The sequence below is a fragment of the Schistocerca nitens genome, chromosome 2, assembly GCF_023898315.1.
Source record: "Schistocerca nitens isolate TAMUIC-IGC-003100 chromosome 2, iqSchNite1.1, whole genome shotgun sequence".
Classification (NCBI taxonomy): Eukaryota; Metazoa; Arthropoda; class Insecta; order Orthoptera; family Acrididae; genus Schistocerca; species Schistocerca nitens.
Window position 1 is genome coordinate 724,880,016 of NC_064615.1, and position 13,971 is coordinate 724,893,986.

At 39.8% G+C, this 13,971-nt stretch overlaps 1 protein-coding gene across 6 annotated transcripts in view; it reads right to left on the reverse strand.

Annotated features, from left to right (window-relative positions):
- The window catches only part of LOC126236921 (lactoylglutathione lyase), a 127,628-nt gene that overhangs the window by 7,188 nt on the left and 106,469 nt on the right, over positions 1-13,971 (reverse strand). For all 6 annotated transcript variants that reach the window (XM_049946582.1, XM_049946578.1, XM_049946583.1 and 3 more), the window contains one exon: positions 1,693-1,782. In XM_049946582.1, coding sequence (XP_049802539.1) covers positions 1,693-1,782 — 90 coding nt within the window. The remainder of the gene's footprint in view (positions 1-1,692; positions 1,783-13,971) is intronic.

The following is a 13,971-nucleotide window of genomic DNA, read 5'->3' on the forward strand; positions in this document are numbered from 1 at the left end:
TCACTGCCTAATTATTACATGTTTATGTATTCTGCTCATAGCGGTCAACAAATCCTGCGTAATTGGCGAGCAGTCTGCACTTCGGGCCTGTTTTTCGTGTGCCACCTTACATTATTTCACTGCGAACAGCCACATAACGTTACAGTTGGCTAAACGAGAGGTTTTGCAGAATCACAACAAAAATTATAAGTGCGTGAGAATTCTGTTGCGAAATAAAACTCTATATTCCAGGGCGGAGGCAAGTGCCCCGTCTTGGCGCCTTCCATCTTCAGCCAGCTATACCACTAATTTTAAATTTTTCATAAGAACCATATACCAAGCACAAATGAACGGTGAACGAGTAAAAATGAACGGTTTCCAAAAACGAGCGATCACCAGTGAACTAGTTCTCAAGGATGAACAAGTTTGCCCATCTCTACAACACACACATTTGCTTCTCTGAATTCTATTACACAGGTAATTTGGTTAATCAAATTAATGAATTACTCTGTACTGGACCAAGGGATACCAATGTTTCCTTGCATTAAAGCTCTCACCAAATAAAACTGATCAACCTCCATATGTTTGTTGGCACATACTGTGTGTGTGTGTGTGTGTGTGTGTGTGTTTTAACCTTGAACAATGAGAATTGAATTACTGATAGTGCACTTGCAACAACATTCACAAAGGAATCATGACAATCAAATAATTAAAAAAGCTGAAAAGCTAATTTTTCAGTAAATATTTCGAAGCTGCCATTGTTGTATAGAAAAATTAGGTTTAAAACACTCACTAACTAAATAAATTATTTTACAGATCCACAATTTTTAAAAATATTTAGAAGCCTAATATTTAATTAAAAATAAGAATAAAGAACCACACACACATTTTGCAGTTTCACTTACAGTGATTTCTTTGTTTCACAAGTACACTAGAGACCCACAGAAAGAACACCTGTCATTGGATGATGCCGCTTGGCAGACTAAGCCAGGAGAGGTCCTACATCAGTTCTCTTGTGGTACAACCTGGTCTTATAAGTACGATTCCAGTTGCTTTTGTTTTGCTCCTCGTATAATTTATGTCAAAATACACATGTAATATTATCATCTCTCGAACATGTTAAGCTAGTTTCTGCTGTTATTTACATCATATATTCACTGTTGTCACCAAAGTAATGAGATTATTGCCACCTCTCAACCTGTATCTGGTGCCTACTGTAAATACTATAGCATATCTGTGTTCTATTAATCAATATTCTGTTAATGTGAGATCACACTTTTCAGTGTTCAAGTATAAAGATATTTTAGTGTGAAACATTCATCATTGCGCTGATAAAAGAATGCAAAACGGCGATAAGTGTGTCAATGCAATATTTTGCACAAAAGAAAAACATTCTAGTTTTGAAAAAGCTGGGATGCTTTTACTGTCAGCAGATGTAGCAAATATTCTCCCTGTTAGTCTCCAGTTTTTCCTTTATTTTACTTTAAATTTCAAAACTGTTTTTCACTGCAGGGCATCATGGTACTCAAAACATTAAACAACTGATTAACAGTTTGCTCTGTAAATGCAGCACAACTATCCGATAATGAAATCCTTCAAAACCAGCAATGGTAATAAACAACAAATTTTTTTGAAAATGTGGCAAAAATTTAGTGGCTGGTAGTTGGTTAAAAACTTATAAAGAAACTTGGGCAATAGTTTTATTATACGTACCATCATTTGGTTTCTTAACAAACTCAACTCCAAGCTTCTCAAATCTCTCACAAGCTTTGTCCACATCTGGTACCATCACACCAATATGACCTGCAGTAACATACAAAAGACACATTATTTGGAACTCCATGACACATTTTTTTTTTTAAATTTTAAAGATCCTCAAACTTACAATTTTTTATTATTATTTGCTTGCCTAAACATAATATTCTACATTTTTGGTATTTCCTGAAAAGCAATGCCTTTTTTTTTAAGTGCACGAGCTTTATGTACAGGGTGGAGAAAAATTGTGTCATGAAATTTTAACCCCTGATATATGATGCCAGTGGGAACCAAAATTGCTAATGTGTAGGTCGCCAACGCACCATTATTAAACTATGGAAACTTTGCGCCAAGCGCTTCAATTGGCCTTGGGATTGCCCTGTTGCCATTGGTTGGTTGATGGGTAGCGTTAAGGTTTTCGGTTCACACATACAAATGTCCCTCGCCCTGTCACTGCCCCAATGTGATACGCACACACATAGAATAGATCTTGGTGTTTGTCTCCACCTCACGTCAGAGGCATTCAGACGTAAGCTTCGCTTCGGAGCACAGACACGACACCTACAATTTAGGCATACAGTAAGCATGGTGGCGCAGTACTTGTTCGAAGAGCAACAAGATATGGTTTTTGTTTATGGACTAGCCAATGGTAATGCGCATAAAGCTCGACGGTTGCATGAGGAATGGTACCCAGCAACACACCACCTACACCTGCAAACTTTTACAGCAATTCACTGGTGACTTGACAAAACAGGCTCGTTAGCGGGATAGCAAGTGGTGCTGGAAGACCTCGAACCAGATGGGTTGCTGCATTTGAAATGACTGTTCTTGAGCGCTTCGAGGAAGCACCTACGACAAGTACTCAAGCAGTTGGACATGACATGGGGGTCACTCATCGGTTAGTCCGGAAGGTTTTGAGGAATGATGACCAGCATGCACTTAGTTTCCACCCTGCCCAAGATCTAAATCCTGTGGTGCACAGGCTAGAGTTTTGCCCGTAGTTTTCGCGACGTGTTGCACGAGATCCCGACTTCCCAGCCATTGTGTTTTTTACCGACAACTGCACTTTCCATCGGGATGGCCTTTGCAACACTCAAAACATTCACTATTGGGCAAGGGGAAATCCTCACATCACGTATTTCCACGGACACCAGGATCGATTTTCACTCAACATTTATGCAGGCACTGTGGGTGACCATCTGATTGGGCCAGTCCGTCTACCTCCTCGACTTACGGCGGAAAATTACCTTCACTTTTTGCAAGAAACTCTACCCGGTCTACTGGAAGATGTTCCCCTGGACATACGGCTATGCATGTCGTTGCAATATGATGGGGTGTCCGCACATAACAGTTATGCTGTGCTGGGATATTTAAATGAACTCTTTGACATCCAGGTAATTGGCAGAGGTGCTCGCAGGACGTGGCCCCGTGATTATCAGCTCTCACGCCACCGGACTTTTTCCTGTGGGGATTCTTTCAAGGTTCTAGTTCACCCACCCAGACACGAACTAGATAGAAACAAAGAGGAATTAATGGATCACATTCAACATGCCGCCAATCACATCAGGGCAATGCCAGGAATCTTTGAAAGAGTTTGGTAAAACACTGTTCGACGTTAGCAAGGTTGTGTCATGTCAGAGGTTACTGCTTTAAGTGAAGAATGTCCTTTCTACAAAAAAGGCCTTTTCCAGGGCTGACACAATTTGTAAAAGACTTACTTTATGCAAGCTAACCGCTACTGACAGGTTTGTTCTGCGTACGTCTTATCATGAAACTACAATGGATGGGAGGGGACCCTGGCGGATATGCCCCCAGGACCCAGAGTGCAGGCCTCCTTGGATACATCGCGATCCCTGTCAGGCAGAGCATTCACGGTCATGCGTCGTCCAGAGCATCCAGCAACAGGGCAATCCTGCTGCCAATTGGAGCATGTGGTGCCAAGTTCCCGTAATTTAAAAATTGTGCGTTTTCGACCTACACAACATTAGTAATTTTGGTTCCTACTGGCAACAGCTATCCAAGGTTGAAGTTTCATGACACAATTTTTCTCCATCCTGTATATTCATTTAATGCACACTATTTGGACTGCACTGTTTTACAACTAGCTTACAGCATTGTTTTCAGTACATGTCCATATCCATGTCCAACAAAACTATTCACAAATATAGTGTAACTTTTCTGTTATTTCTGTTCTCTTTTCCTATGAAGGTCAACACACTTATAGAATATAGGTGGTAGGAATAAGGACTCATCACAGATATTACTGATGGTGAGCAGACCCAGAATTAGAAAAAAATTAATCATCTGTCATCCAGCCTCCTTTTTTGCTTTTAATTTAACAGTCTTCTAAATCGGGGCTTCTTTAATTTGTGTTACAATTTTTTGCTTTCTTCCCATGCGACAAGAAAGTGAAAAGTTGTCATCCTGGCACAGAAGTGGCATTGACATCAATGAATTATGATTTCATTATGATGGTACCAGTTGCGCAATAATTCAAACATGTCAATGGGTATTCATATAAGTTGGAGACAGTTTATGAGACATTTGCCCTTTCATTTTCAACAATTAAGTGATGGGTGACATAATCCTAATGTGCCATACTTCTCTTCAAGATAATCTAAATGAAGTTCCAAAACTACAACTACACAAGCAAACATTGAGAAAATGATTAACAAGGTATTTGATGATCAGCAATTAATGGTGTATAAAATAGATGATGCTACACCAGAGAAAGTATACAGTACATTTTACACAAAAAATTAATGACGAGAAAGCTTGGTGTGTAGAGATCCCATATGCAGAAAAATCCAACTGATATTTGGCACTGCTCTGTTTCTGTGGCTATAAGAAAAGAAAAGTTAATAAAAGCACCAGGGGTAGCCAATGGCCCTGGACAGAGAGAGGGGGAAGTCACAGTTATGACCAGAAAAGATTCTGCTTACTAATTACCCTGAAAAGTATGAAACAATATCTGGCAAACACCACACAACGTTCTGGACTAACTGGATTAAGGCAATTAAGGGGTATGTATTGAGAAAGATAAAAGAAAGGTCAGAGATTTCCTCAGGACAATGCACATGCCTGCAGAGATGCTTTGGCAGAACAATAATTGAAGTACAGAGCAATTATCATTAAAGCTCCATTTTCAAAATGCAGTAAAAAAAGGAACCACTGCTCACAATTACGTCAAATTTGAAAGGAATATTATTGAAGGAGGACAAAACAATGTTTAAAAAATTGAAAATTTTCCCACTAGGTAGACCTGTAAGTGTAATAATGTAAATGGGTTTGGCTACAAACGATAGATGAGTCGCAATATGATGGCTATGGTGTGAGTTGCACATTAAACCAACTGTGCCCTGTTAAGTGCATAACCACAAAAGTTTGGCATTCAACAGCTGCAGTAGTGTTTGTGAATTGCGGAACTCGGTCAGGACTTGGGTAGCAACCCACTCTTTTACCTATTTGGATATGGCCCATCCACCACAACAAGGTAGTACCACATTTGAAGGGAAAAATCAGTTTTTAATTGTCCTGAAACCAAAAACCGCATAAAAAGCAACAATGACACCAGTTTCTAATAGTTCTGAGGCAAAACAACTGTGAAAAGCAACAATGAAATTGGTTTTTCATCGTGGTCTGTTGCAAGGTGTTTGATATTCTATCCACCATTTTCTGCCACAAGTTGCTATTGAGAAACAGGATGTGCTACAACAGATCGGAGTGTTTCAATGGTCATGTTTAAATGCATTGCATAATGTGCACTTTCAATTCAGCTATGTTTGTAAGCGGGGCACTGAACACAGCAACTTTCAGATAATCCCACAGCCAAAGGTCACACAGATTAAGATCAAAGTAAGGAACAGGACAAATTGCTATTTACCTTAAAAGATTACCTGTTGAGTTGCAACAGGCACAACAAATAGATTGTTACATGTGTATGTTTTCTTTGCTGAGGAAAGCTTAGGCCAATAGCTGCATAACATTCTTTCTGCTTGCAACCCAATGGGTCATCTTTAGGGTTAGTACCAATGTGTCCTATTCCTTATATTGTTGCTATTCCAACCTGCAGTTTCGATTCAAAGATTAGAATCACAACGTCTGAGTGCTCAGGCTGTAGGGAAATGATGGCTGATAACCCTAGCATTCCCAAAATGTCTCTGTAGCAGCTGCTTCACTGGTTTTGCAATGTGTGGAGGAGCGCCATCTTGGATAAAAATGCTCCTATGCACATATCCACACTTTTGAAGGGTTGAAATGAAAGTGTCTCATAGCATTTACGTAACAGGACCCATATCCATGAAAAAATATGTCCCTATGATAAACGACGATGTCAACCCATACCACACAGTTACTTTTGTAGAATGAAGCAGTTGTGGTTGATGTGCTAGTGGATTTTCCATTTGCATATTTTGCAATTTTGAGTATTGACTTGTCCTCGGAGATGGAAATGGGCTTCATCTCTTCATAGAATGTTCCATGGCACTCATTGTCCACTTCCATGCGAGCAAGAAATTCTGGAGCTAATGTTTGCCTTACTGACAATCAAAATGATGCAACTCCTGAACATGGGTAATTTTGTATGGATAGCAATACAGGTGTTTCGTAGAGTTTTATGTGCACTGCACTCGTAGATATGTCCCATGTTCGGCAAATTCCCCGTGCACAACATGTTTGCACACCACTGCTTCAATGCTGTGGTCAATCTAGTAATGTCCGTTCAATTGTTTTGTTCCCTCTGTCACACTGCACTTCAAAAGAAAATGTGTTTTTTAATTTCATAATCATTTTCTCCAGACCCTTGGCAGAAATCGGACCAATGAGTTTTTTCATACCCTCGAGTATATGGAACCTCTGCAGGCTTAATGGCACACAGTCACTGTCCTTGTAAAAGAGCTTTACCAGTGGTGCATGATCCTGCATTGAGACAGTCTTGCCGAGTGTCTTAGGCGCAAACTGAGGAATGGCCATGAACTGCATGCATTAAAACTCTACCTTCTATTGCTCATTTAATCAACATAAAAGCTGCTTTTATTTACATTTATAAGGAAGCAGTAATCTGAGAAGAGTGTACTGTGATCATATATCTCACAATGAATCAATAATTCAGGGAAAATGAGACAGAAATTAAGTGAAGCACCTTTTAAATACAAAACCATAGTGCACAGTCACATAAATGTAAAAATACTCTGCATAATGATAACTGGAGCCACTACAGTCTTAAGAAAGTTTTCAGATAATTGACACCAAGCTCATCATGCATCAACTCAATGTATGTTTTTCAAATAAAAGAACTTAATAACAGTTTTTTTTAGGGCAAACATGGACTTAATAATGTTTAAAACAAAAGAGTACTTCCCTCTCCCTCTACCCCCACCACAATCAGTCAAGCCCCACAAAGAAAGTGTTGGCACTGTTAGTCCAGTCAGCATCATGTAGGGGCAGAGGTGCATCTGTGTGTGTTTCTGTGTGTATTGCACTGTAGCTCATCAAAGGATAACTCCGAAAGTATTCTTTCTTTCATGTGCGCCTATCGACAGCTCAATGCTATTGCTTTTCAGTGAGTACTCTCCTTTAATCTGAAATAATTTACATTCTACAAGAACTTTCCTACATCAAATATCACTAATATTGACTTCTTAATTATTTTGAATAAGTAAAATATTACCACCTTGTTAGTATAGCATCTCCATCCAATAACTGTATGACTAAAATCAAACAGTAACAAGAAAACAAATGAATGTACGATGGTAAATGAAATTCAAACAAAATGCAACAGGACAGGCATAAATGATTGGCACAAAGTAGCACATAAAGAATTTGAATGAAACGTGATATCGGCAAGGGAGCTTTAAGTATCTTTGAAGCCAAGAAGAAGAAGAAGAACTGATTTTGTGCTCCAAAGTAAATTTTTAATATAAAGTATACAAAAATTATTGTATCTCAAATGGTTAATGTTGTTGTGGTCTTCAGTCCTGAGACTGGTTTGATGCATCTCTCCATGCTACTCTATCCTGCGCAAGCTTCTTCATCTCCCAGTACCTACTGCAGCCTACATCCTTCTCAATCTGCTTAGTGTGTTCATCTCTTGGTCTCCCTCTACGATTTTTACCCTCCATGCTGCTCTCCAATTCTAAATAAGTGATCCCTCGATGTCTCAGAACATGTCCTACCAACCAATCCCTTCTTCTAGTCAAGTTGTTCCACAAACTCCTCTTCTCCCCAATTCTATTCAATACCTCCTCATTAGTTATGTGATCTACCAATCTAATCTTCGGCATTCTTCTGTAGCACCACATTTCTAAAGCTTCTATTCTCTTCTTGTCTAAACTATTTATCGTCCACGTTTCACTTCCATACATTGCTACACTCCATACAAATACTTTCAGAAACGACATTTAAATCTATACTCGATGTTAACAAATTTCTCTTCTTCAGAAACGCTTTCCTTGCCATTGCCAGTCTACATTTTATATTCTCTCTACTTCGACCATCATCAGTTATTTTGCTCCCCGAGTAGCAAAACTCCTCTACTTCTTTAAGTGTCTCATTTCCCAATCTAATTCCCTCAGTATCACCCGACTTAATTCGACTACATTCCATTATCCTCGTTTTGCTTTTGTTGATGTTCATCTAATACCCTGCTTTCAAGACACTGTCCATTCCGTTCAACTGCTCTTCCAAGGCCTTTGCTGTGTCTGACAGAATTACAATGTCATCGGCGAACCTCAAAGTTTTTATTTCTTCTCCATGGATTTTAATACCTACTCTGAACTTTTCTTTTGTTTCCTTTATTGCTTGCGCAATATACAAATTGAATAACATCGGTGATAGGCTACAACCCTGTCTCACTCCCTTCCCAACCACTGCTTCCCTTTCATACCCCTCGACTCTTATAACTACCATGTGCTTTCTGTACAAATTGTAAATAGCCTTTCGCTCCCTGTATTTTACCCCTGCCACCTTCAGAATTTGAAAGAGAGTATTCCAATCAACATTATCAAAAGCTTTCTCTAAGTCTACAAATGCTAGAAACGTAGGTTTGCCTTTCCTTAATCTTTCTTCTAAGATAAGTCGTAAGGTTAGTATTGCCTCACGTGTTCCAACATTTCTATGGAATCCAAACTGATCTTCCCCGAGGTCGGCTTCTATCAGTTTTTCCATTCTTCTGTAAAGAATTCGCGTTAGTATTTTGCAACTGTGACTTATTAAACTGATAGTTCGGTAATTTTCACATCCGTCAACATCTGCTTTCTTTGGGACGGGAATTATTATATTCTTCTTGAAGTCTGAGGGTATTTCGCCTGTCTCATACACCTTGCTCACCAGATGGTAGAGTTTTGGCAGGACTGGCTCTCCCAAGGCTGTCAGTAGTTCTAATGGAATTTTGTCTACTCCGGGGGCCTTGTTTCGTCTCAGGCCTTTAAGGGCTCTGTCAAACTCTTCACGCAGTATCTTATCTCCCATTTCATCTTCATCTACATCCTCTTCCATTTCCATAATATTGCCCTCAAGTACATCGCCCTTGTATAGAGAACTGTTTTTCCATCTGAGCTCTTGATATTCATGCAAGTGGTTCTCTTTTCTCCAAAGGTCTCTTTAATTCTCGTGTAGGCAGTATCTATCTTACCCCTCGTGAGATCAGCCTCTACATCCTTACATTTGTCATCTAGCCATCCCTGCTTAGCCATTTTGCACTTCCTGTCGATATCATTTTTGAGACGTTTGTATTCCTTTTTGCCTGCTTTATTTACTGCATTTTTATATTTTCTCCTTTCATCAATTAAATTCAATATTTCTTCTGTTACCCAAGGGTTTCTACTAGCCCTCGTCTTCTTACCTATTTGATCCTCTGCCTTCACTATTTCATCCCTCAAAGCTACCCATTCTTCTTCTACTGTATTTCTTTCCACCATTCCTGTCAATTGTTCCCCTATGCTCTCCCTGAAACTCTGTACAACCTCTGGTTTAGTCAGTTTATCCAGGTCCCATCTCCTTAAATTCCCACCTTTTTGCAGTTTCTTCAGTTTTAATCTACAGTTCATAACCAATAGATTGTGGTCAGAGTCCCCATCTGCCCCTGGAAATGTCTTACAATTTAAATCCTGGTTCCTAAATCTCCGTCTTACCATTATATAATCTATCGGATACCTTTTAGTATCTCCAGGGTTCTTCCATGTATACAACCTTCTTTCATGATTCTTGAACCAAGTGTTAGCTATGATTAAGCTATGCTCTGCGCAAAATTCTACCAGGCGGCTTCCTCTTTCATTTCTTAGCCCCAATCCATATTCACCTACTATGTTTCCTTCTCTCCCATTTCCTACTCTTGAATTCCAGTCACCCATGACTATTAAATTTTCGTCTCCCTTCACTACCTGAATACTTTCTTTTATCTAATCATACATTTCATCAAGTTCTTCATCATCTGCAGAGCTAGTTGGCATATAAACTTGTACTACTGTAGTAGACGTGGGCTTCGTGTCTATCTTGGCCACAATAATGCATTCACTATGCTGTTTGTAGTAGCTTACCCGTACTCCTATTTTTTTATTCATTATTAAACCTACTCCTGAATTACCCGTATTTGATTTTGTATTTATAACTGTATTCACCTGACCAAAAGTCTTGTTCCTCCTGCCAGCGAACTTCACTAATTCCCACTATATCTAACTTTAACCTATCCATTTCTCATTTTAAATTTTCTAACCTACCTGCCCGATTAAGGGATCTGACATTCCACGATCCGATCCGTAGAACACCAGTATTCTTTCTCCTGGTAACGACGTCCTCTTGAGTAGTCCTCACCCAGAGATCCGAATGGGGGACTATTTTACCTCTAGAATATTTTACCCAAGAGGATGCCATCATCATTTAATCATATAGTAAAGCTGCATGCCCTCGGGAAAAATTACGGCTGTAGTTTCCCCTCGCTTTCAGTCGTTCGCAGTACCAGAACGGCAAGGCCATTTTGGTTAGTGTTACGAGGCCAGATCAGTCAATCATCCAAACTGTTGCCCCTGCAACTACTGAAAAGGCTGCTGCCCCTCTTCAGGAACAACATGTTTGTCTGGCCTCTTAACAGATACCCCTCCGTTGTGGTTGCACCTACGATACGGCTATCTGTATCGTTGAGGCACGCATGCCTCCCCACCAATGGCAAGGTCCATGGTTCATGGGGGGGGGGGGGGGGGATGGTAAATAGTTGAGCATATTTCAGTAGTGAATTCAAACATTTTTCTGTTATTCACCTTTCCTTTCAGTGCTTTTAATTTTTTAATGATGACTTGTGCAACTAAGTTCAACAAAATGTAGTTTGAAAACTACAGTTTTTTGAGCTTCGGCTGCATGAAGCGTAACACAAGGGCAGTGGATGACTACATGGGTAACCTTTCACAACTTCCCTCAAATTAACTAGTAAGACTCCACCTCTAACAGCCTAGCACTGAACCACGGCAGCCTTCATCTCTTCAGTTTGTTTCATTATTGGGCAGTCATACCCACTGGTCCGCATAATTCACAGCTCTGTGACTGCATTTCCCGTGAAACGTCTGATAAAAAAATGAGGATATATATTGACTTGTGAAGTCACAGTACTTCTCATCCACTTCAAAATGTTTAATCTCCAGGTCAGCAGAAGTGCAGCTACCTGTGCTAGAATTCTGTAATGAATGCCACTCCTGCAATCAGACTGCAGGAGGGAGCAGATGCCTCCTGTAGCTACCCCTTGTGAATGTCTATGGTGTGTTTTATACTGAAACACAAGTGCAACTTGCCAAGCTAGACTTGGTGCTGAACTTCCCACTACTAAAGAAAAATCTTTGTGATGCCTATTCTATCCAACTTCAGCCTCACACGTAACACATCCACCAACACAAAGGAGGCATGTAGTATCGTGATGGAGATTTCAAAATTATTCCAACAATCGTAGAAAACAATTTCCCGTGCCAACGCAATCCATGATAGCATAAAAATGTCACATATCACTTTTCAGAAGTGTTCACTCAACAATGCGTACAGGATAGCATGAAAGCTACACAGTGGAGAGAAAAGAATATATAGTCTGTTGAACAACATAAGTTGTATGGTCATCAGCAGTATACACAAAAAGTAAAACTCTGTAAGTTGTGGCAAGCAGCTGCAATAAATACGTTCACCAAATCTTGTTGAAAACTTAACTGCACTATTTCCATGATTAGAAGTTACAACTATTGTTTGTAATGTAGCAATCAGTTCTGATCACTGAATGGCACACATCCTAACTGACAAAAATACCTACTTGAAATGAATAGCATGTGAAAAATGAGTGCCTCAGGGCAGTCAAATGAGAAACACTCTCAACCTTCATCAAGTTATTACGGTACTGCTTGGCTCAGCTGTATTTTAAATGATGTGCACATGCTCTCTGCATCACTGCGAACTTCAGCATCAAGTGTTGCTGGCAAAAACTATTTCCCGAAGTCTCTGCACCCATCCAGTTAAGTACAACACACTGGCTACAAAAGAATTACATAAGACTTAGTCTGCAAATAAAATCACAAAACCAACACACCAAATTGTTCTGATATGCTGACCTACGACAAGCTGCTCACAAAAAGGTTAAGATGCAGCACAAGAAATCTTTATATGGCTGCAATTCTAGTACAGATTAAGCAGTGACAGAACATTGGCGGAGAGGACAGAATGTTTCCTTCATAAGGGACATGTAACTTCCAAAGAACACATCCGAAACCAGTAAAGCTTGGCATAAGTATTATTACCACGTCCGTAGTGTTCACCCATCCAGTGTGGATAAATTCAAGAATACCTTCAGAATTTCAAAGAGAGCATTGCAGTCAACATTGTCAAAAGCTTTCTCTAAAGTCTACAAATGCTATAAATGTAAGTTTACCTTTCCTTAACCTATCTTCTGAGCTAAGTCACGGGTCACTGTTATCTCATGTGTTCCTTCATTTCTCCGGAATTCAACTTGATCTTCCCCTAACCCGGCTTCTACCAGTTTTTCCAGTCTTATGTGAAGAATTTGTGCTATTAAACTGATAGTTCAGCAATATTTACACCTGTAAATATAGTAATTATTACATTCTTCTTGAAGTCTGGGAGTATTTTGCCTGTCTCATCGACGAAAGAAGTAGCTTACAAAACGCTTGTTCGTCCGATTCTTGAGTATTGCTCATCAGTATGGGACCCTTACCAGGTTGGATTAATAGAAGAGATAGACATGATCCAGCGAAAAGCAGCGCGATTCGTCATGGGGACATTTAGTCAGCGCGAGAGCGTTACGGAGATGCTGAACAAGCTCCAGTGGCGGACACTTCAAGAAAGGCGTTACGCAATACGGAGAGGTTTATTATCGAAATTACGAGAGAGCACATTCCGGGAAGAGATGGGCAACATATTACTACCGCCCACATATATCTCGCGTAATGATCACAACGAAAAGATCCGAGAAATTAGAGCAAATACGGAGACTTACAAGCAGTCGTTCTTCCCACGCACAATTCGTGAATGGAACAGGGAAGGGGGGATCAGATAGTGGTACAATAAGTACCCTCCGCCACACACCGTAAGGTGGCTCGCGGAGTATAGATGTAGATGTAGATTGCACACCAGGTGGAACAGTTTTGTGATTTCTGGCTCTCTCAAGGCTATCAGTAATTCTGACAGAATGTTGTCTATTCCTGGGGTCTTGTTTCGAATTAGGTCTGCTGCATCACATTCTTCTCATGGTACTGTAACTCTCATTCAATCTTATCTACATCCTCTTCCAGTTCTATAATATTGCCTTTCAAGTTCATCTCCCTTGTATAGACCTTCTATATACCTCATTCCGCCTTTCAGCCTTCCCTTCTTTGCCAGGATAGGCTTACCACTCGAGCTCCTAATATTCGTACAGCTGCTTCTCTTTTCCCCAAAGGCCTCTTTAATTTTCCTATCTTTTCCCTAATTGGATACACTTTTATATCCTTAAATTTGTCTTCTAACCATCTCATTTTTTAAATTTTTGTATTAGCTTTCACCTGTTTCATCTGCTGCATTCTTATATTTTCTCCTTTCATCAATTAAATTCAGTATCTCTTATGTTATCCAAGGATTCTACTAGGCCTCATCTTTTTACCTATTTGATCCTCTTCTTCTGTTTTCACTATCTCATCTCCCAAAGCTATCCATTCATCTTCTAATGTATTCCTTTCCCCTGTTCTAGTCACTCATTGCCTCCCTATATAACATAACTCT